This window comes from Rhagoletis pomonella, unplaced genomic scaffold (assembly GCF_013731165.1).
Source record: "Rhagoletis pomonella isolate Grant_MI unplaced genomic scaffold, Rhpom_1.0 Rhpom_scaffold_00013, whole genome shotgun sequence".
In the NCBI taxonomy this organism is placed as follows: Eukaryota; Metazoa; Arthropoda; class Insecta; order Diptera; family Tephritidae; genus Rhagoletis; species Rhagoletis pomonella.
Window position 1 is genome coordinate 11,808,742 of NW_023458567.1, and position 25,070 is coordinate 11,833,811.

The following is a 25,070-nucleotide window of genomic DNA, read 5'->3' on the forward strand; positions in this document are numbered from 1 at the left end:
TCGTCGAAAAATTCAACCTCTACGACACAACATGCGATAGCGGACTTAGTCTTCAGCACTGCAAAGGTTCCGGCATAGGAACATCGTCAAGCTACATGTCTGTTTGCAGTTATAAAGACGAGAAACCAGATCGATCATGTTGTGTTAAGCGGAACGCATGCTCCGCGGACCAAAACATCCAGCAATGCAAAGAAAGCTTAATGCCGAAAAGCTGCTTACATAGCAGATTGCGTGTAAATACATACATATAGGGCTAGTTTCTCCAACTCAACTTAACTTAGTTTAGGCACTTTTTGGACTTAAGTCAAAAGTTAGCCTACGTTTTACACAGCTTATTCATGACTAAGTCAAGAAAATTGGCTTAACTATGTTAAGTTGAGTTGGAGAAACCAGCCCATAGAGTCTGAAAGGCGTGAGTGCGAAGACATCAAGCTCGAAAAATTTCCGAAGACCAGGGCGAATTCTAGTAAGAACAAAAACGGCGACTTTTTGTCTGATATTAAGACAATACTTAATTAGAAGGTAACAGTGAACCAGTGGAGAAGATAAACGCAAGTTCCCAGTCAAGAACGGCGGAACCAATATTCCACCGCCTGTCCAAAACGATGGACGAATACCAATTTCGCCACCGGAAAACCAGAAAAAATTTGAAGCTGACGACGCACAGTGTTCTATTTTGGAAAAAAATGGACAAAGTCATGCACATATCTCGAGAACGAGATGAGATGGCGAAATAAGTGTAATAGTATTTTAAAGCTTTTGAGATAGAGAATTCAGGAAAAGTAGTCATTAAAATTACCTCCAAATATGGAAGGTTTTAAATTTTCTTTTATTTTTTTTTTTACCAGAAACCAGTATGCAATGAACTTTTTAAAAGTTTTGCGCACATATATTTTGGCTCTTCTTGCAGCAAGGAATCCATTTCCATGTTCATACATAAGCACCAAAAAATCCACAGACATTTTTTTCAAAGTCATTGCATGTAGTTTTTTTTTTTTGTTAAAAAAGAAAAAAGGAGGTCGGTTTTGAGAACAAAGTAATTTTTCATACAATCAAACATTTAAAATTACCTTCCTTGAGTTTTCTTATTTTTTTACCTAAAGGTTAAATTAGTGGTGACATAGTTCCCATAATGCCATAGCCATAACCGTAACCATATTATAGATATCATAACCATAAACAGCTGATTTTTCGTAGTCTACAATGTCGGTGTTGCCAGACGCGCCAAAATGTGTAATATCGTAGGACATTTGCGCAGAACTTCTCTCACTATCACTAAATTAACACTAAATTCTTAAAACTCAAAAGCAGATCATAATAATAAAATATGTACATCAAGGTAAAGGTATTTAACTTAATAGTACTTTCTTAATAATATAAATTTGTTTTTGTTAAAAAATTTTATTTTATGAAAAAATAGGAAATTTACATCAACTGAAAGATAAATTAATTGTCTTTATTTTGGCATCATTAGTTTTTGAATCGGTTATGTAGTTCAGATTTATGGTTTTTGCATAGCTAAATAGTTCATATTCTACGTTTATGCCAAAACGTTGGCTGTGAACAATATTTTTTTATTTTTTGAACGTCTGGCAACACGTTCTTACTCGCACTTCAGTTATGGCTATGGCGTTATGGTGTGGCCATATATGTAATACTTCTATATTGGGAGCAGGGATGTTGCGAATATTTGCATTCGCATCATTTTACACATTCGTATTCGACATTCGCATCAAATGATACTAATGTTTTGCGAATGCGAATGTGTACATGGGCAGAGAGCAGGGTTGCCACTTTCGTAAATTATTACCAAAATTGGTAGAAAAAATTTGGGTTGGTAAAAATGTAAATTTTTTTTGATTTTGGTAGATTTTTGTTAAAGTAATTTCTTTAACACCAAATTAAACGTTTCGTTCGCGCGCTTTATTTTTCGTTTCTGAATATGTTTATTTTATGAATTTCTTACCAAGATTATAGTCTACTTTATTGCATAAATTTTCGAACGCTTTAATGCACACTTTTTATATACATACATATGGTTACCTTAATTCACAAAGGCCCTAACCAACAAATTTTAATTTTTACAGGATAAGCAAAAAACCATTAAAAAAATATATATCAAAAACAGGTAGGGCTTTTTAAAAATTGGCATGTAACTTCATTGTTTTGGTACTAATCACCAATCATTTTTTAAGTATTTCAGACTGTTAAAATTGAACATTTAACTTACAAATTTTTATTGAAGGTGTAGTTTAATATATCCTACCAAAATCTGTGAAAAACGCAGTTTGCAAAAAAGTGTTGGTTAGGGAATTTGTGAATTAAGGTAACAACATGTATGTATGTATATCGTTTAAAGGCGAACATATCGTGCTCCATTAAAAACTCAATTTAGTGGAATCCTGAGCAGCTCTTAATGGACTAAATATTTTAAAATACTCTTTAAATAAAAAGAAAAAAAGTGGACAGGTATGTAATTACGCACTATGATTGTTGTCAAAAAAATTGAAAAGAAAAAATCAACGCAGGTTTTATAAATGGCAGATGTTAAATGAAAACAAAAAAAAAAAAAAAAAAAAAAAAACGGCGGAAAAAAAAAAAAAAAAAAAAAAAAAAAAAACGCAAAAGACCGGCGGCAAAAAAATTAAATATATCAACGGCAATTTTTAGCTGCATACTGTTGGTTATACTTAAATTCCCTGGACTATAGAACTGCATAACCAAAAATGATCAAAAAATTCAGAGTAAAATGTTCGAAATTTAGACAGTAATTTGGGTTTGGTTAAAGCGCAAACAATATTCTTATACAAAAAATAGCAAACAAACTTTTACTTGAAAAACATTGTTAATATTAAAAAGAAATCACGAAGCGATTTTTTGAGTCCCTCTACTATTTGCCTATAATAACTCCAGTTGAAGTTTCTTCAAATGATGAAGTTTTATCACTTTGCTTTTGGTTGAAGGAAACCGAGAATATGCCAATGATATGATTAGTTAAATAAAAAGTTCCTTTTATTGAAGTAACTAAAAAAATAGAGAGAAACTGTTGTGTTTATTAAGATAATTAAAAAAAGTTGTTCGTAAATACTTTCCACATTTGGTAGATTTTTCTCAAGTGGATGGTAAGTATTTTTTTCGGCAGTGGCAACCCCGGGCAGAGAGTCCACTCTAATAATGTTGAAATGGCTCTAAGTCTGTCTAACAAGTGTGCGGTAAATAACCGGCTTTTAGCTTCAGACGCTAAACGGTTAAGTAGGTTATCAAGCAAATTGATGGGCCTTCAACAAGTACTGCTAAAAGTCGTATAAGCAACCTAGAAATAATTTTAGAATCCTCCAGCGAAAGCGAAGGCTCGGTTATAGAATCTGGAGACATTAAAAAATGTGAAATTAAAGCTGAGTTGAAGGCCTATCTTAAAGAAAAAATTAGAAAATCCTCCCGATTGGTGGAAAACTGAACTAAAATACGACAAATTGACAGATCTGGCCCGCAAATATTTGAGCGCTCCACCCGCCAGCGTTCCAAGTGAGCAATTGTTCAGTGCAGCCGGCCTTATATAAGAAATCGTCTCATGGGAGAAAAGGCAGCAAAATAACTTTTTTTGAAATATAATATGCCCCTTTTGTACTTTTGACTACTAGATTAAAACGCGGTATAGGCGAGGCACTCGTTCAATGCTCTAATAGTTAACCAAATTTTTAAGTAATAATAACGATGACTTAAGTTGATTATAGCTTTTTTGATGTTATTCCTAACATTCGCATTCGCATTCCGAAAAATTCGCATTCGCGAATGTGAAAAATATGACATTCGAAACATCCCTAATTGGAAGTATCTACAAGTGCAGTCAGTGCATTACAGTACAGATGTATAAAAAAAGAAAAGGAAAACCGAGTAATCGTATGTATAAAGTGACACTTGATTTCAAAACAAATCACAGTGGCGGAACGTTAAAAGAAAATTAATGGGAATTTTTAGTTTACATTTAATTTCGTTAAAATTTTGAGAAAAAAAGCAGCGATAAATTAAATAAAATAGCTTTACATGCGTATTTTGGTACGCAGATAATTTCTAGAAATTTTAACCTAAAATCTTGCAATTCTAATAAAACTTTGTTAATTTTTTTTTATTTTTGACAAAGTTTGGAATTTGGATTGATTTACTTTCCGTTAGAAATTGAGCTCTACTTTTATAAAAAAAAAAAAATTTGCAAAAAAAATTAAAATTAATAACATTGAGAGTATTATATAAAGATCACTACAACTTTGAGTGAGTCAATATAGTTGTTTATCCCTTTTTAACTGAATAGTGAGTAAATTTTTACTCAGTGAAAAATGGAGATATATGTTTGAGTTAAACGTTCTAAAATAATAAATTTCTAATCATTAAAAAATTGTTCCAATCGGTTTTTGAATTTCCATGTAGCTTTAAAATAAAGTTTTAGTACTTCATCATAAATGTTCAGTAAAAATCGTCAACAAAGGGGCATAACCACCGCAGCGTAAAATACATAATCCACTTCAAATTTATTTTGAAGCGCTACTGAGGATTAGTGTTGCCGTTTTAGCCCTTTGGTGGCTAGATTTAGCTACCACATACTTTTTTTGACCACATAAATTTAAAATTGCCCCTAGCCCTTTTTTTAGCCCTTTGGAGAATTTATTCATACTTGGCATGAAAAAATTGTATATGCTTAATTTGATCTCATATTTTTTTCATCTATATAAGAGATGAATTTTTAAACTAAGAAAGACTGATATATATACATATATGTATTGTATGTTCCTTACGTTTTTATACTACTATAGTTTAAAATAGATAAGTTTACGACCCTTAATATGCTTTATTTGTTAAATGGCCCATCAAATCGATTGACCGTGTATGTTCTTGTGGTGCGATTGTACCAGCTGCTGGTGCGACTTCAAAAACTATATGAAAATTTTATGGTTGTACCAGCATGCTGGTGTCGTGAGTGGTGAAATTAGCTAAATTTTCTAAGCAAAAAGTATTTTGGCGGAAATTTCTTGCCTTCTATGGGTCAAAGCCGTGTTTTTGTAACTTTTAAAAAGTTCATTGCAAACTGGGTTCAGGTGAAAAAAGGAAAATTTTAAAACGTATATTTGAAGGTCACAATAACAGGTCAAGGTAATTTTCCTATCCAACGAGACTACATTTCCTGAATTCTCCATCTCAAAATCTGTAAAATACCGCTACAACTATTTCGCTGCCTCTTCTTGTTCTCGAGATATTCACAAAAAGGAGGAGGTTATCAGTTCGTCGAAATATTTTTTTTTTTATGTACATATGTTACCGCATAGCTTTGGACCACGTTAACCGATTTTGATAATTGTTTTTTCATCGGAAAGGTGGTACCTCAAGGGTGGTCCCATACCAATTTTGTTTACATCCAATAATTGGATCGTGAAGAAATTAACGATAATCTTAAATTTTTAAATGAGCATTGAAGTCGGTTTGTTTTTTGCTTAAAAATTACTTGTTTCCATTTTTTTAATACACACTGTGCGGAGGCGAGTAGTTGATAAGGTGTATGCATCAACTCTTATGCAGCAAATCGCCGCATGAACGATTACCTGACGACTGGTCTTATGGTGTGATTATGGCAATTTAACGTAACTTACAGGATCTCACTTAAAAATACTCCTAGATGGATGTTAACTATAATTGAACAGCCGAAACTTAACGTAACTTAATGCCACGTCGAGATCTGTTTCATTTGGATTCTCTAAGTTCTAAGTTCCGTTAAGTTAAGTGGCCATTATCAGGCTTTGAAAGTGTGCTCTGCCCAATCCACAGAAAAGGCGACCCTGCCATATCCGCCAACTACCGTGGAATCCGCCTATTAAACTTTGCATATAATGTCTTATTGAGCATATTATGCGAAAGGCTAACTCTAACCGTCTACGAACTGTTTGAGTCTTAACAGTGTAGGTTTAAACTTGACGAATCCATTATATAGCAGGTTTTCGTCATATGTACGTCAAATGATTGTAGAGATCTGCGAGAGATCGATACTCTTTGGGATTTCCAAGTAGCACGAAAAGGAGCCGTCTGTACATCGGGATTTTTGAATTTGGCATCCCCATGTAACTAACGTAAAATTACGTTAAGCAATAGCAACAACGCTGTAAGAATTGGTAAGACCCTCTCTGAGCCATTCGGTACAAAACGAGTTTTTAGAAAGGGCGGGTCTCTGCCCTACGACGTTTTGAATCTGGTGCTATAGCGAGGAGGACATTGAAAGGCTGCGTCAAGTGCAATTATGTTTTAGCGAGTTTTCTCCTTTTAGCGTTCTTTTTAGTTTAGTTTTAGTACAACATAAATAAGCTAAGTCTTATAATTTTACCTATGTTTGCCTATAATATAACTTGTCTTTACTTTTCAATTCGTTATTTTTGACAATTTCCTTTCATTCTTCTTGCTTCTTGTTATTTGCTTTAAAATGTTTGCGTTGCATTGAAAAAAATAAAAACACAAACCCAAAAATACTATCAAAAATATGCCCAAACAATGAGTAGATACCCTTTTTGCAGGGTGAAACTGAAACTTCCAAACCAACAAGTCATACTTCCAACATAAATAACACAACAACAATGTCAGAAACAGAAGTGCCAAGTAAAACAGATAAAGTGTCTAGTGTTGATGTAGTAGATATAACAGGACCAGAGAGTCCACCACCACAACCTCTGGAGGAAGTACCACCTGTGGAAATACCCACAGAACGGCGGAAATCACCCATGGAGGGTGAAAAATTGTCAAGAGATAGACATAAACAGGAGCGACAACAGAAACACCACCACCATCATTATCATCACCAACAGCGCCATGAACATCATGAAAGCAGCCATCAATCGCGTGAACATCACACACAACAACAACAGTCAAATCTCAATCGATCGGTTGCTCGTTCAAGCGAGCGAGATCGTTCTAGTGATTCTTCAAAAATATTTAATAGACGCAGTGCTGGCATGGAGAGCTCAAAAGATGTGGTACCTCCAACTATAAACGCCATAAATCGTGATAAGAACCATGTAGAGTCGTCGCGAAATCGTGATCCTCGCGCATCGAATGCTTTCGCCCATGAAATCTATTCACCCGAAGAATGTTGGGATGATTTCGAGGTCAATAAAAGACCGTCATTTAACACAAGTCATTCCGCAAAATCTTTAACACCCGACTCGCCACCAATATCGAGGCTGGAAGATAGATACCATGATACGATATTCAATTTTAAGAAGCACTTGCCGAAATCGAATGATATGTTTTCGCGAGTACGTAATCCGGACCCACCTAAGACGGTACCCGGTAGATCTGCACCCATTTCCATACCCGTCAAAGTGCCTACCATACCGGAGGTATTGAAAAGCCCGCCATTGTCAGCTAGTGATATCTCAGACTTGCTGAGTGAAAGTGAAGGAAATGCGAATGATAAGAGTATTCCCAGTATTGCCGGAATAGGTACACGTCGTCCGGCGAAGTCGCCGAATAACACCATGAGTTCAGCCACTGAAATATCACCAAGTGAAGCGTCAAATCTCGACAAAATACGTAAAAAGTTCGCCATTGTTACAAAAGGCTCACCACAGCGGCGAGACAGTCCGGATATGTTGAAGCCACCAGTTACAACAACAAAACCGAAAGATATGGAAAGTTCTCTGCCCAACGAACGCGTAGCTTTAAAATATAAACCACATCCGCGCGCGGAGCGAAGCACTTATCAAAATAATAGTGACTTGCACGCTACCCCGCCAGCAGATCCGCGCTTGAATCCAAATCGTTTTGTCGGTGCTACAAATAAGTCAACTCCACCAAGTGCGTCAAATTCTTTTAATGCTCAGTTACCCCAGGATCCCAGATTAAGGAAGCCTACAGCTGCTGGCGCAAACACAGGCCTCTATCAACAACCACAAGTATCACCGCATAATATGACTTCACCGCAAGCGCAAACCAATTCAAAAGTTAGTGCCACAGTGACCAAGCCACCTGGGCGAATATATCAAATACCCAGCATACTGGATATTGGTGTGAAAGATCCGCGCGCCTCACTCAGTCCAAATTATCCCAGCGGGCCAATGGATCCAAGGCAACGTCTGACAAATAATATACTAATCAATCCAACACAAGTGGGAATATATTCGAGAAGAGACTTTCCTGTGACTGTTTCACCGAAAGCCTATGGCAGTTCTCAACCCCCTATTGAGTTTGCACCACGAGAAAATAAGCCCACGTCGACGCAGAGAAGTAAAAGTGGCTACAGCAGCGAAGAAAACTGGGACTCAGATCCAGAAACGCCGCCGGTTGTAAATGTACCAAAAATTATACCGCCGCCAGTGCCATTGCACATTCCACAAAATCCAATTAATCGGTCCTTTAATGAATACGTGAAGGGAAAAGATGCACCTGTGAATAGTGGTTTTCGGGCAGCCAATCCACACTTGTTGCCAACACCACCTTTTGAACGCCCAAATGTCGGGCATCCTATGCCGCCGCGGCTAGCCACAAATCAGCACCTTCACCAAATCTCTGCCGCAGGAGTACCGCCTCATAATCCTAATCATAGTAAATTTAGCGCATTGCTCAATGATAAAACCGAACGCAGCAAGTATTTCGAATCGAAAAAGCAAAAACAGAGTGAACCGCGGACATATGTGGAATATAAGCAAGCAAAAGCGCGCGCTGCCGCGGAAGAGGCAGCGAGAAGAGCAGCTGCAGAGGCGGCAAAGACTGCTGAAAACAGCAAAGATATTGGCGAAGTGGCTGAGGTGGATAGCAGTGTATTAGCCAAGCTTTCCGAACAGCCACCAGCCGCATCTACGTTGGATAAATTGTATCGAAGCACCGACTTTAGCACCTGTGAGTTTCCCAAAGCGAAAACTAGCTTTAAAATACCAAAGAAGACTGTCGAAAAACCAGTCGACAACAGCGAAGCTAAACCAAAAACTGTTGAGAAGAAAGAAGAAGCTAAAGAAAACAAAAGCGAAGTGGAAGTATCTGAACAAAAACAACAAAAGAAAGAAAAAGAGCAGAATATTGTGGACACTGTGAAAAAAAATAAGACAGCTGAAAAACAGGCGACAGTGCAAGGTGGTAAGATCGCGTTTGTGAAAAATCCAGCGCTAAAGAAGGACATGGATGAAGTCAAAGAAAAGAAGGAAGCAAACGAAAAGAAGGATGTAAGCGAAAAGAAGGATAGAAGCGAAAAGAAAGAAGTTAGCGAAAAGAAGGATGAAAAGGCAGAAGTCCAAAAGAAAGATGTAACCAAACAGAATGAGGTAAACGAAAAGAATACCGATAAAATAAACCTAAACAAAGAAGCAATCAAAAAGGATAAAGAAACGAACAAAAAAGTTAGCGAGAAGGTTAAAACGAAAACCGTAAATAAAATGCAAGAAACTAAAGTGAGTGTTGCACCGGTGAACGCTGAGGTGACGCAAGTAGCCTCAGCGAATTCCAAACAGGAACTCGGCACTAAAATTGGGAAGGATAATATCGGAGCAAGCCAACCAGCATGTGGCGCAGACTTAGGTGTGGTTGCAGAAACCGCTCTGTCCAATTTTACACCCTCCAAAGCGCCAGCAAGTATCTCCGATGAGCCGAAGGAAGTAAACATAACTCAAAAGCCAATTGAAGCTGAAATCTCTGTTGAGGCTGTCACTGCAAACCAAGAGTCTGGCAAGAGTAAGCCACAGAAACCAGTTGCAGACAATGAAACGAAGGAAGAGAGCAAGCCTGACAAAGGCGAGGGTGAATCTCCTTCAACCACTCCATCATTATTTTCAGATAACCTCGGCAGTGCTACAATACCAGCGCGTATTTTGAGACGACGCAACACAATGGTTGTGCGCGGTAGTCTACCGGAAGTGGATAAAGATAAGATCTTTCCCTTCAAGTCGTTGGTGTATGAAGATATACAAGGCGCAAAAGAGGAGGAACGCCGGAAGGAAATTGACGCTATGCTGCCTAAAAAGAACAAGTGTCTGGCGGAAATGTTCCAGAGAACCGACGATAACTGCAAGGTTTCAACACAGAATATAATTTCCGGCAAGCGTCGCACACGCACTAACGTAAACTTTAATGAAGTGCAACGTACTTTGGAAGTTTTCCAACACAAACGACGTAGCGAGCCGTTGAAACCGCCCAGCGAGAAAGCGTCACCAGTGGTAAAGAAAACGCCACCCAAAGGAGGAAAGAAAGGCCCCAAGAGTAGAGTGAAGACGGAAACTAACGAAACCGGTAGTGACCAGGTGACAGAGGATGTAGAGATTACTGAGCAGGTGGAGGCCGAAGAAACTGAAAAGAAAAAGCGCTCCGTCACCGCGAAAACAATAAAACAGGAAAAACTGGCTGATGAAGAAAAACCTAATAAATGCGCTACAGGAAGGAAATCAAATGTGGCTGCGAACGCACAACCCTTAGAAGAAGCAGATACCGCTAAACCATCGCCAGCCGCGAAAGCAGTTGGAAAGTCAGCAAAGCCTAGTAGAATTGACGTGCTAATGGACGAAGATGCACAAAAACGACACTTGCTGGAAAGCTTCGTACAGGACATACTAAACCCAAAAAAGGATAAAGCACAAATTTTCAGTTTATTGTCGCAAATTCTCAGCGAAGACAACCTGAAATTCGTAAAAGAGATTGTAGAAACACAGGCAGAGAAAAATTCGGCACAGCTTGAAGAAGCTCACGAGGACGAGGCCGGTGAAAATGAAAGTGTTGCATCAGCATGTGAAGACTTGCAGAAACCGGAAGATGTCTTAGACAAGAAGGAAGGCGAAAGTGATGCCATAAATGTAGCAAAACCGCCAAAAGCCAAAAGAAAGTATAAGAATGAGCTGGATCGTCTAAACGAGGACATACGCACCATGTTTATAAGTCAAGGTGTTCTAACGGCCACTGGGCGTCGCATGTGCACGCTGGTTGCAGCCGCAGAGCAGGCGGATAAAGTTGATGATGCAAAGGATGTTACTGAAAAACCGAGTCAAACTGCAGTGGCTGCTGAAGTGAACGACACGCCGGTAGTAATGCCTGCAATACCGCGCATACGTAAAGCCAAGGTTGTGTTGAAGCAATTGAATGTCAATGATTTTCAAAGGCGGTCAAAGAGGAACAGAAAAGGAAATAATGTGGAAGCGAATGACAGCGCAGATGAACTTGAGAGTGAAGTGAATAGCATTTCGAAAACTGATAAAACACCACCGCGAAAAATGCCTGTACTAAAACCCCATACGCCGATAAAACAATCGGAAGTAGAAGACGATTCTTCAGATGAGCCGTCTGAGGAGCCAGCCGCTAAGAAGGTCAAGGTAGACGTTAAAGCGAAGCAATCCAAACCAGGACCGAAAAGTAAGAAACCGAAAGAGGCCTTGTTATCCGATGACGAGGAAGTTGTTGCCGAAAGCGACCATGCCTTGGAGAATGCTAACGACTCCGCCTCTAAGTCTGCTCCTTTAAAGAATGCTAACGACTCCGCCTCTAAGTCTGCTCCTTTAAAGAATACCAATAAAGAATGGCATTCGCAATCGAAGTGGACTAAATGGTGTGTGATATGTGATACGAAAATCAATTTTCCAGCTACACATTACAAGGGCAACCACGGCGAATACTATGCATCGCGACTTTCGCCTGAGATTTTGGAAAAAATGAAGGCGGGAAAAATGTCTAAACCCTTCTTCGGTGTAAACCATAAGAAATTCATGTACTGGTCATATCGTTGCCCCTTTTGCCTGCAGCACAATCGCACGGTACAGAGCAGCTGGACAGAGCATTTCATAACGCATACAGGCGAATACCTCTTTGAATGTAGTGATTGTCATCGACCTTCATCCAAAGCAAACCAGCTAGACACTCATACGAAGACAGTGTGCGTTGGCGCGACTGTAGTGCGTAAGAACTCGATGCCACACGGTCCAGTGTTGACAGGACATGTCTGTCACCTATGTAATTACATACAGCTAAACAGACAGAATCTAGACGATCACTATATCAATCAGCATGGTAAGGCCAAATCGAAAATCGCTAAACTCGGCTACACAATTGATTTGTTCGATATCAGAGACGTGGAAAATGTGGACGCTTTGAAAGCAATCGAGTTGGAAACAAAAATTTTGAATGAAGGTTTAGACAGAGAGGACATCGAAGAAGCCAAAACTCAGGAGGAGACCAACGAAGAGGACGAGGAAAGTAACGCTGCATTGGAGGAGCCAAACTCCCCGAAAAGTGATAACGAAAGCATTGATAGTGACGACTTACCAATCGCAAAAAGTGTGCAGTGCAAGCAGAACTCCGATGTAAAGAAGTCAGCTGTCGAGAAGGCTTTGAACTCCAATGTATTTGTGCCCACACGCGAGACAAATGAGTCACCCACTATGAATAATTTCGCGCAAAGCTTGTTTACTATATCACATGAACAGCCGGTAACTGGAATTGATGGCGTTGCATCTGCTGTCGGCGGCGTAGCTGGTGGCAGCATATCGATGGCAGAACGCTTAAGCCAGAGATTCAAAAGTATAAAAAGCGGGAAAGTATCCATGGCGAACACCAACAGCAGCCCCAAACCAGCAGTGCCTCGCATCACACCGACCACAGCCAGCACAACAAAAAGCACGCTAAATGTCGTAACGTCCCCGCTAGCACAGACAGCAGCACCACGTGTCGAAGCGCCTACCATCCTTCATGTTGCGAATGCACCACAGACTCAAAACAAAAGTTGTACAACCACTAACACTGCTACTGTAGATCCTTTATGTACCGAAAAGTCCACGGTACGGCCAGAGTTAAATCCCTCAACGGAAACAGCCTTCTCTACCAATACGGGAAGCGTCTGCCTGGCCACTGAAAAGCGAGTTACAGATGTAGTAACTTCTTCTGCGATTGAAACCGCTGTCGATTCACCAGCTGAAGATGACGATGATAACTGGGAAGATATTGAAATAACCGAGTCTGCACCGAGCACGTCGTCGTCTGTGGTTTCGACTGCGTCAAGCGCCATCAACAGTAAAAACAGTAAATCTAGCAAGAAGAATGTGTTGCATAAGTTAAATCGGCTATACGCGACGAATACGAAATTAAAGAGAAGTTTATCAATCACCATTGGTAGCAAAAGGAAGCCGACGGAAGAAAGGAAGGATGGGGAACCTAGTAAGGCGGCAAGTAAAGAGAACGCTACCCACAACGTCGTAGTAAATGTGAGCAATAACAATGTAGAGGTAGCGGCTCAACCTACAGCCGCACCTCTACCTTCAACTCCGGCGCCAGTTACACCTGCAACTCCAACTCCAGCTCCGCCTGCAACTCCAACTCCAGCTCCAGTTACGCCTGCAACTCCAACTCCAGCTCCAGTTCATATTTCCAATGTAGAGCTGAGAAGCGGGCCAACGATTTTGGCACATGTGCCACCGCTTAGTGATGAACCTAACCTCGGCTTTCGTCCACTTATTACCAATTTGGCTGACTTATTGCCCGACTCACCGCTGAATGATCCAATAGAGTTGGTACCAGAGTTAACACCCATGGAATCGTTGCAGGACCTCCGTGATGTTTCGTCCATACTAAATTCCGATTACATGTCAGACAATTGGGAGGCAAATGCTACGCCCATGCATTTAGATAACGATAGTCAACAAGCGGATATGCAGGAGGCATTGGACTTTGTAAACGAACAACAGCAAGAACAAAGTAGGATAGTGGCCACTACTGCAGCCGCCAATGAGATCGGTCCGCTGATGGCTTTGACATCAATACACCGCATAGAAAATATCGGCTATTCGAAATCCATCGATGATAATACTTTCAAATTTTACTGTCTTTCCGAGAATTGCACATTTCTCTATTCGAGTGAGGCAATTGGCCTTGAAACCCATTTCAGTTGTGAACACAAGCAGAGCACTTGGAATGGCTATTGTCACAGTTGCAAAGCACAAGTTGAAGGCGATGCTGGTTTGGGAAATAAGTTCCCGCTTTCCGTCGAATTGAATCACATGCGTACGAAGCATTTAGCGTCACCGATCCTCACTCCTCTACCTGCAGTAGAAGAGTTAAAACAGCCATCCAAGTCTAATTCGCCAGGACTTGATGATGATAGACCGCGTATTAAGATTAGACGCTTGACGGGCGATTGTCTATCGACAACGCCGACACCCACTTCGGCGCAAGGTTCCAAGCCAGTAACTGTATTCGATGAAAACGCGCAGCAGGTCGAATTGACAACCATAGAAAGATCGCCTTCACCGGCGATCTCAACTTCATTCCTAAACCAAATACAACCGCCAGCAGTAGAGAAACCAATTGAGAATAGACACTTTCAAAATATTGGCGCCCAAGATGGTCGTTCGCCTAGTAAGGAAATCCCTTCTGCTACAGTGGAAGCTCAAGCTTCAACACCGCCATGCCAACTACAAATAGCCAGTGTGGTTAGCTTGAAGGAAAACAACGCCCCTCCACCAACCACACCTAGCGTACAGCTGCCAGTCATATCAAATGTTTGCAGCTTAAATTCCCGCTCCAACGCATCACCAACAAATAACACAGGCTCCCTTTGGGCTCAACACATAGCTGAGGAACGCGCCGAGCTGGAACGTTCGGCTTCCGAGTCTTTGGAAGTATCGCGCATACTTGCCAGGAACAGGCGTTCCGAGCGTGATAGCGGTGCTGATAGAAACTCGGTCACAAGTGACTCGCCGGAACCGCAAGTAGTCGCTGAAACTGTGCCTGTTGGACAAGCAACTACTGGCAGTTACCTTATAACCCAAACAGTTTCGGCTCAATATGAAGAAGGACGTTTGGGTTTTAATATCTCAATTGCAGCGAATCCTTCAGCACGTATAAGTCGTTCGGATTCGGGTAGCAGCACGAGCACCTCATCAGTTGTTGTACCAACGGCACCACAATTTAAGTGCATGGCAAATGGCTGTAAATATCAGACGCGCTTACCACTGGCCATGGGCGATCATTTGCAATTCCATGACCGTCAAAACTTCAGCGCCCAACGTGAGTATCTGCGTTGCTCGCAATGCTCATTTTTAGCTGAAGATGTGGATGGATTTATGCAGCATACCGATCAAAAGCATGGTATGTTGATGAGAAGCGCTTCAGATACAGGAACGATAAGGGACATACTGCGTAACCCGGATAGCAATGGTAGTCAACAGGGTGCGAGTGAAAACGCAACTACCAGTACTGGGGCGAGCAACTACCAGCGCTGGGGGAAGAAAGAGACTTTCACTCAAGAAACATGGGAAACTGCACTTAAGGACATTGTTTCAGCAACTGGTGTGCCAGGTAAATATCATTAGTATTATTTTATATACGCAATTTAGTTGAGAAATTCTACTTAAAGCTAGATTTTTATACGCCCTATTTCGTATCAATATATATTTTATCATCTGATAACGTGCGCGCACCTTTTACAAGTGTGCCCGTCCTTCACAACTAATCCGGGGCATCATACCTCTCGTAGCCATTTAATTGCTCGCAGTCTGAGGCTTGGGAGTAGAATTACCACAGCGAGTCGATTTTCTATAGTACATCCTTTCGTGTGACACGAACCGATAGCTTTGACTCGCAATAATACCAAGACTTAGAGGCTTTACAGCTGTTAGACCTTTCCTACCAATCCTTTCCGCCGAGAGCAGCCACGAACAATTGCTCAAGAAAAATTCTTTAACCGCCTTCGACACTTATGGGAACAGTAGTAGGCTCGGAATGGGCACACCGCTGCGGCTCAATAATGAAGGCGCGATAATACATTTGACTTAAGCTTTTTGTTAGAAAGCTTAGGCCGATCCCCATCTATTGCCTCCAATAAGCGAAAAATTGAAGGTATATCATTCAGGCCTGAACAAAATCGAAAGTCATATAAAATTTTGTAAAAGAAATGGAAAAGAAATTTTCTTCTATCTATCCATTCCTATAAAGGAAAATTTTGCAAAAAAAAACTTTCTCCAAAGTAGCTGAGGCTCAAGGATAATATATACAATCAGACTTGTATGCATACTTGGTTGCATATAAGTTCGGTATACACCTATGCGACACGTTGTTCAAACATATTTCGTTGTAATCTTTGTAAGCGAACATCATGGCAAGCGGATCTTCTCCTTGCCCACCAACCTTTAAGCTGCCTTTACATGGGGTGATTTTTTGACAGGCGATAATCGCATGCAAATGTCTACTTTGAGGCAAGCGATTTTTGAATCACTTACACGAGCGATTTTTCTGGAGCTATGTTGAATCGCCTAGAAAATCGTCTCATGTAAATCCAGTTTTAGAGTCACAAATTATTCACATATAGGGAGTCCAATCCCGCAAATGCGGGATCACGCGACATTTTCGCGGTATCAGAAATGAGGGATTACAAATGCGGGATCCATCGGATTTGCGGGACTACAGAAAAAAAATGAAAAAGACGATTGCGTGCGGTGAAAGCTCGCCAAAATGTTCGTCGTGCATGGCTATATTAAATATACATACATCATTTTACAACCCAGTAGATAATTTAAGGAGTTAAAAGCACTTCCGAAAGGTCCTCCTTAGAGTCAAAAGGTCTTCCACTCTACATTCCCTTCTCCTTTTTTTTTTTGTATGGACTGTCATCAATTGAAAGGCTTCTTCTTTCGCTACGCATAGAAGGCCTTCCAGAACGGCTTTTATAGGACGTACTTCAGTAGGCCTCTTGGATGAATTCATTGAGTTTCGCAATGTGTTTTAAAGTTAGAAGCCAATCCTGACGTGATGAAGCAGGGAATTAACTTCACTGCACGTTAGTTTGCAACTTATAACGTAATGCGTCGTCAGAGGTGTTCATTTTGTGCTTTACTAGTCATGATGACAATTTTAGTATTAAAAACTGAATGAAAACATGACTTACCTCGTAAGGTGCTTACCTATTTTCCCATTGGGATATAGCGATTTTGACCATATACCTAGAAACTATACATAATCACCAAAATCAATAAAATAAGGTCAAATTTAATAGATGAAACCTTAAAGAATTTATCATTCCTTCGGAAATATTATCAAAAAACTCAACCTAATTAAAAGTAATAACGTAGATTTTCTAAATCAAATCGTCTTTTTTTTATATATATCAATTTTGAATATAACTGTTTAGAGGAAGCTTGCGGGATTGCGATTTTTATGCGGGATTGGATTCCCTAGTCACATACATATGTACATAGGCTCATTATGGACATCTAGTACAGACAAATCTGCATGTGTATATTCTGAGTCATCTATTCTTTAGGCCATTGTGATTACGTGATTGCGACTTTTTATGTTCTGGCCCTACCTTACGCCATAATCGTTCTGTGTCTGTTGCCTAGTAATAGAAAAATACTAGATGGCGTAGTTCGTTTAAAACATTAACATTTCTCTCCTTAAAACTCCACCATCACTTCGGATTAAATTAATGATAATCCTCTCACCGTTGCAGACTCGAAACTTTTCCGCTGCACCATTGAGGATTGCAAGACAAAACTAACCGAAGCGAGCTATTATTCACATGTCGTTTATCATCTATCCACCCTGGGCCAGATAAATATTAATGCCCACACCTACAAGTGCCCACATTGTAAGTGTACCTTTAATAAGCCACAAAAGATCAAGACGCATATAAAATCACACGGTATACACAGATATTTCTGTTATATGTGCACAAATACCGCCATTAACATTGAACAAATGCAAAAACATTTTGAGGACAAACATTGGCGTTGTAAGAAATTACGTCCCACTCTATTGCCTTTTAAAGCGACAGATAAACAAAGTTCAAGCAATTCATACTATGTGATATTCACAACAACTCTAAGTCAATATGAGATTCAACAGTTTCGTGAGAAACTGATTGTCGAATGGCAACGCAAGAAATCCAGTTCGCGCACACATTTCAAACCGAGCGAAATCGGCTTATTGCCGCTAACACCGATATTTGATAAAATACTAAATTGTGCCGTTTGCCCATATAAAACAAAGGTACGCACGAATTTAATGCGTCATTTGCAAATGCACACCGACGACAGCAATTGTGGTCCACAGCAATTGACCAATTTGGTTGATCCAATCAATCCGGTACCATGCTTGAAGTCGAACGAGAAACATTTCGATAGAATGACAAATCTGGCATCATCTTCTTTGGTGGTGGGCAGCAGCTCAACCGGAAATGCGACAAGCACTGCTAATGATGGTAACAACGCGCCAACCATTGGCGTTAAGGGCAAAGTACTTTACGCATATATACCGGATACGAAACGTTATACCTGCGGTGTTAGCAATTGTCAATATTTGACAATATCGGATGATATTTTCCGATCGCATTTGAATGCGTTGCACGGTGATATTTTGAATTATAATTGCCCGCATTGCAAGGAAGAGATCTGTAAGCGTAACTTGTCGATTGAACGGATTCTAAATCACTTACGTTTTCATGGACCGAAATTGTATCAGTGTGAATCCTGTGGGTACTTGCATTACATGAAAAATGTGGTTGATCGGCATATACGACAGCATGATGTAGATCCGCCGTTATTCGTGAAGGTGATCGAGTACGATCGGACGAAAGAGAATGCAGGTGAGTGAATAGCGTTTAAGGTACTAGTTGTAAGTGTAGTAAAATTGAGGGGAAGTCAATGTTGGCGATGAGAAATGAAGGAAATGTGGTGAAAATAAAAGGGAGAGCATGAAATTTATTCTGAGGTGAATTCATATAAGTGAATGGTGTGATGTGATGTGTTTACATGGTGGTGTGATTTCACTGGAAATAGAATGAAAAAATACAAACTATTAGCCTTATTCATAAAAAATAAAGTAGCTTTGAAAAAGGTTTATAAATTGAAAAATATATGAAAACGTCAATTTATAGAGCTTTTTAAACCGACTTTCTTTTCTATGAATAAGGTCATATACATATGTATTTAGTAATATAAAATATAAAATAAAAAGTAAAATAAACAAATAAAATTAAAAAATAAAATAAACAAAAATGAAAATGAAAATATCAAAAAATTTAAAAATAAAATAAAAATAAAAAAATAACAAAAAAAAAATTAAGTGAAATAAAAAGATAGAAAGATAGAAAGTTTGCAAACAAAAAAAAACTTACAAAAATAAAACTAAAAAAAAACTACATAAAAAATTATAAAAAGTAAATAGAAAACTAAAAATATAACAAAAAAGATAAAAAATAAAGAGACAAAAAATTTAATAAAGTGAAATACACAAAATAAAACAAAACTAAATTAAATTAGATAAAATGAAAAAAATTAAGTGAAACGAAATGGAAAGCAATGAAATGAAATGAAAGTGAAATGAGAAGAAAACAAATGAGATGAGATGAAGTGAAGTGAAGTGAAGTGAAACGAAGTGGAATGAAGTAAAATGAAAACCTAAGTGAAATGTAATCTCTCAAATTAATAAAAAGTTGAAAGTGATATGCAAAATGCTGTCAACAAATTGAAATTTAAAGGAGGAGAATTAATGTAAAGTGAATAAATGAAGTGTGTTTATATGCAACACATCACTAGAACTGCAGCTGCACACAACTATGTATGTATGTACATGCATTCATATATAAGACGTGTTGTATTTCTACCATAAAAAACCGTTTGACAACTGAAACGATTATATCGCCGCTTGGCGCGTAATACCTCGTATCCGCCAAATACAATACCACGTCGGAGAAAAAAAAATTATTTTCGGTTACCCTGTCTCAATGGTTCCCCACTTTAATTAAGTGTTGAATAAATATACATAGTAGAAGCACATACATATTTAGTAAGTTCAGTTAGAAAACACTTCAAAAGACTAAAGAAATTAAGTTTAAAATTTATGATATGAAATAAGTTTTTTTGTTCAAAAGTAAAATTTTCGTACTAACTTAGGCCGCGGTTTCGGTAAGAGCGTAGCAAATTTCTTAAGAAATGCGTACTGCCTTAAGGAAATTTGACACAAGAAAATTTCTTAGCCATTTCTTGTAAGTCATTTTATATGGAGGTTTTGCTTTTCTTGAGAGCTGCATACTGGCCTTGTAAGTGTCTTACCGAAACCACAACATACCAACGTAGGCACTTCAGTGTCGAAGCGACGTCGTGCGAATTTTCTTAGTGAAACCGCAGCCTTATGCGTGGTATTCCGATTGGGGCGTATGCGAAATATTGCGCGCCAAGCGACAATATGCTTGTAAGACAGGCCCCTCAAGCTACAAGTAGAAGTAGAGAAACGGTTTAAATATTTGTAAGACACCGTTTTTTTTTATAATCAAAAAAAATCATAATTTCTAAATACCTAAAACGCCCCTGTCTCCGCACTAATCTCCAATTTATTATTTTTTTAAACTCTTCCTGGTTATTTCGAAAAAAAACTAAATTCAACAGCCAAAAACCCCGATAGCACGGTAACTTCCGCAACACCAATGACAACCACAGGAGCCGCCGCTAAATCCGAAGCGCTAAAATCCAAAGGCGGCAAACAGAACAAATGGTCGTGTAATTTGTGTGGCCACAAAACAATGACACACCAACAAATCGTTGCGCATGCAACATCTCAACATTCCTGCAAACACCAATATCAATGTATGCATTGCGCATTTACAGCGCCACAATTGGTGCAAGTGATGACACATATCGATGAGAAGCATTCGGGTAAAAAGCGTGAAGCGCGTTATGTTTTCGAAAAGCTAGAGGAGCAGGAAGATAGTAATAGCAGTGCGAAGGCGATTGATACGCGTCCGCTCTGGCAAAGGGACGATCCGACACGTGTACGACACATACGCGGCATACTTATGGAGGATGAGGAAGAATCTGAACGCTATCAAAAGCGTTTATGTTTGGATGATAATGATGAGGGAACGGAAAATGGCGATAGTGATGAGGTAGGTGTTTAAGTTTTATTGTTAGTGTTCATGTATTTATGTATGTAGTGGGGCTTCTGATTCTTAAAACAGGGCAATATGTACCTATTTATATGTATGTACATATTTAGCATGTCAAAAAAAAAAAAAAAAAACAGACTGAAATTCATTGATACGAATGTATGCAATGCAAATATGAAATAGTAATTAATTCTCATAAACATCAATTAAATTAAGTATTAAAGTTAAGCATATTTAATATTTTAATAAAAATGGTTTGTATATTATGTAATAAAGCTTAGTTGACTTAATTGAATATTTTATATTTCTTTATTCAAACTTGCAGTGCAAAAGAATTTTATACGCATTTAAACTAAAGCTTATAACTTAACATTTTACATTTTTATGCTTAGATATTTGTCAACTGTGATTAACATCACTTCCTTTGTACTTAAACTATGTCTGTTGTACTAGAATGTTTTTTTTTTGTGTCTGTAAGTGCCTTCGTAAAAAAGAAGATTTTACTGAGTTTAGCGCGAAGTGAAAGTTCAAATTGAGGCAGTCTCGTTGGACTTCTTCAACTCTCAGATTGCTAGTTTAAGTTCATTGTGCTATGATCGTGGGTTTTCCCAACCCTGTTGCTGTATTTCGTTGAACTGTTTCGACCATTTGTCAAGCCAAGCAGAAACTAAAGTGTTCACGCCTTCGAAAAGTGGTCTTAAAAAACCAGAAGCGTAGTTATCTGTGGAGCAACCGGAGCGGAAGCTTTAGTGGTCCGTTGTCCCATAATATTCTCGTCGTGCAGTACATAGAACGCTGATACTTGCAGGTATCTCGATTTTTCTATCTACCTTCAGTACCCCCTCTAGCGTCATATTGCGATTGCTTACAATCAGGGTTAAATGCTTACACCTTGCTTTACAGAAGTTGCTGAATACACCTACTAACAGTTCACTTTGTTTTAACCTTATTTTAACACTACAGTGCACTTTTTACCTTCACAAAATTCCACTAAACTTCAGCTGCAATTTAATCCCACTGCTGAATTATTAATTTCAAAACGCTAGCTTAAATTTGCGTCCTTATTAGACATATTACGATAGTTTTTTCTACTACCAGCCGCACCTCGGCAGTCAGTAGCGAAAAGCCTCATCACTTCGTTTTACAGCTGTTCAGTCCGCCATTTGCAAAAAAAAAAAAATCCAGGCACATACCGTTGTCTTTTGAAATATTAATATTTCCTTCATATTCACGATGTAGAGAAGACAAAGGTGGCGCATTGAGCAGTGCCGCTACTTTACCCTTGCCGAGTTTGACACAATCAGCTGTTTCAGAGACGTCATTATAGTAATATCGCACAAAGTTTGTTCCTTTATGGATAGCTACCAATAATAATTACTAATTTTTACTAGTAAACGATTTATAACATAAAAATAAGCAGAAAAAACTAGCTAGAAATTCGCGTAACTAATGTCTACTAGCTTGCAGTTCCTATTTTTATTTTAATTTCGCTCTTTCTGTACGTAGTATTAAATATTTCTTGTATCTAGCTACCGACGCTATTTTTTCGCCTTCATCTCCCCTATGCGTTGCTTAGCGTGACGTCATCAGCCACAGGAATACGCAATCTTGTATTCTATCATTCTTAACCAGGCTAGTGTTCTCATTATAGCAACGCTGCCAGATCTATTCGTCATATTCACATAGAATTCTATTAGCTGTATTTTATTGCCTTAAATTCTTTCCATACTGCATGCTTACTCATTCTCAGATAGCAACATTCCAAATGTTGATAATTTCTAGAAAGTTTAGTGCGACTTTTTTTCAATCCTTTTAATCAAAAATACCTTACCTCCCAATTTTCAGAATTTAAATTTAGAACAATTTGGATTTCTTTGCTACTATTGCAATACTAAATTTCCAAACTTCGAGGATTTGCGTGATAAACATTGGCAAAGTTCCGGTTGCCAAAAATTTGATACAATGAAACCATTCCGCTATCGTATTTGTACGACGCTCAAATGCCCACATTGTCTTTCGTTTACGGGCAACAGTATTGAATTGATAGCTCACATGAAAGAGATGCACCAGGCAACTAAATATTTAGCTGCCGACGCATATGCCACATCAGCTGGTTTGACTTGTGGCCATTGTGAGTATCGAGGCCAATCGTTGGCGCACTTAGCACAGCACACAACGCGTTTGCGCCACAAACCTTTGGATTTAAAAGTCATGTCGCTGGCACAGCTCGAAAAATTGAAAACTCTGGGTTCCCCTTTAACATACGTCCAATGCTTAAGTTGCATGGAATTGCTCGCCAATGAGGCTGGTTTTGTGGAGCATACATCATTGGCGCACCCAAATGAGTGTGATATTAAATCGCAGATAATAGAGAGTAAACTAATCTACTCGTGTCCGATATGCCCATTCACGTCGCAACAGGAAATGACCGTCTTGCGACATATGATCGATCATTATAGCGGTTTTAAGCGTTGCTACTTCTGCACACAGCCACAGTCCTCTTTCAATGGTTACATGCAACATTGTTACTCGGATCATCGTGAAGAGATAAAGAATTTCTGCTATATCTATACTAGCGCCGAAATCAGTAGATACCTGCAGCAGCTGCAGTTGATATTCCCCAATGGTTTGACGGTAGATCTATGCAATCTACGCTTAACGCAATACCTAAAAGAGTATGGAAACAAGCAGATTAAATTGCTCTACGATGAGATACAGAAAACGTCACAGCAGCCACCAATACCGCGTCTCTCGTTGGGACGTTTAGTCGCTAGAAAATCCATCGAAGCTAAAATGGCTGAAACCGGCGCAAACTCACCAACCTCCACAGTATCAGCCTCATCCTCGACCACAGCGGCCTTGCAGCTGGCTGGCAATAATGCTAAGGCATTGCAACCAACTTTAACCGCACAAAAAATTATGAAACGTCGCAGCACGATTGCATTAGGTAGAGATGAGTCTGTTATGATGCGCTTAGCGGTTAGCTCCCCAACGGGTGAACCGACTGGGATTTTGTTCAGCAATAAAAAGAGGAAGACGCTACACAATTTGGAGGTACTACCACCTCCGACTGCTGTGGTTAGAGAGAATGTCGTGATGGACGATAGCGAGAATTCCAACTTTAGCATCGTAAGCGATAGTGAAACATCGCAAGCGGAGCAGCAGCAATTGCAACCGTTTAGCTACTATGGAAAGCCAATAGTGCCATTGGATTTGAATAAAATATTTATCAAGATCGCGGCAGCAGATACTGTGCAGACGAGAATCACCATATCGAAGTTCAAATTGCTGTACAACATAACGCCGCGCGTAGTTGTGACGCCCACAGATATGACAAAGTACCGTAAAGCAGCTGGAAAGAAACGTAAAACAATAAAACCCTGTCCGTTGAGTCATAAGATCAGATACAGTTGAGCGGTGAAATTACAAATGTACGTAAGTGGTGGAGTTGTGTAACATACTTATTGCACAACAACAGGATTTGAATAAGACCATGTTCCTTCGTGATATTTAAGCAGCAAATGTGCTACTAAGCATACGAAAGTGGTAAACTACTCGTTTAGGTTATGTTTCGTCGATAAAAAAAATAAAAAAAATAAAATAAAATGTAACACATAAATAAGTACTTTCAAAAAGTTACTTAAGTAATTAATTACCGATTAAGTAAGCTGAAATTCCTATTTTTGTATATGTACGTATGTATGTAACAACGCGCGAAGTGAATACTTACATTTTTGTGGATTTGCAGATTAGGCGGAACTGATTATTTATAGTCAAACTTATATGAGAAAGACATGAATGTAATTTAATTATATCTAAGAGTAAGGTACCGTAATTATTTTCAATTAACATTATTACAAATGGTAAACATATTTTAATTATTAAAGTACATATACATACATAATGCTCCAAACGCATATCGTTTCACAGTCGAAACGCGTAGTTAAAGCTTGTCTTTGTTTTACTTTTAGTTTTATAACAAATAAAGATTTTATGTTTAATTTATTTAACTGTGAATACGTAAACGCTAGATTACAATAGAAAAAAAAAAAAAAACTTATGAACATAATTTTTCATACCGCCACTGAATAAATTGAATTGAATTAAACTTAGACGAAAACTTAACGTATGTAGTTTGCTGACAAATTGGTGATACCCGAGTACGTAGAGAAAAGAGTAAAGGTAAGTAAATACA

At 38.9% G+C, this 25,070-nt stretch overlaps 1 protein-coding gene across 11 annotated transcripts in view; it reads left to right on the forward strand.

Moving 5' to 3' along the window:
- LOC118748808 (protein NipSnap-like) overlaps window positions 1-25,070 on the forward strand; it is a 178,322-nt gene that overhangs the window by 39,792 nt on the left and 113,460 nt on the right. For 6 of the 11 annotated variants that reach the window (XM_036483498.1, XM_036483497.1, XM_036483500.1 and 3 more), the window contains exons 4-7: window positions 6,537-15,294; window positions 17,444-18,577; window positions 20,379-20,875; window positions 22,721-24,880. The exons of 1 other annotated variant lie outside the window; for it this stretch is intronic. In XM_036483498.1, the coding sequence (XP_036339391.1) occupies window positions 6,537-15,294; window positions 17,444-18,577; window positions 20,379-20,875; window positions 22,721-24,289 (11,958 nt within the window). In that variant the 3' untranslated portion in view covers window positions 24,290-24,880. Of the gene's footprint in view, window positions 1-6,536; window positions 15,295-17,443; window positions 18,578-20,378; window positions 20,876-22,720; window positions 24,881-25,070 lie in introns of those variants that run through there. 4 more of the 11 variants (XM_036483503.1, XM_036483504.1, XM_036483505.1 and 1 more) reach the window with 4 other exon arrangements.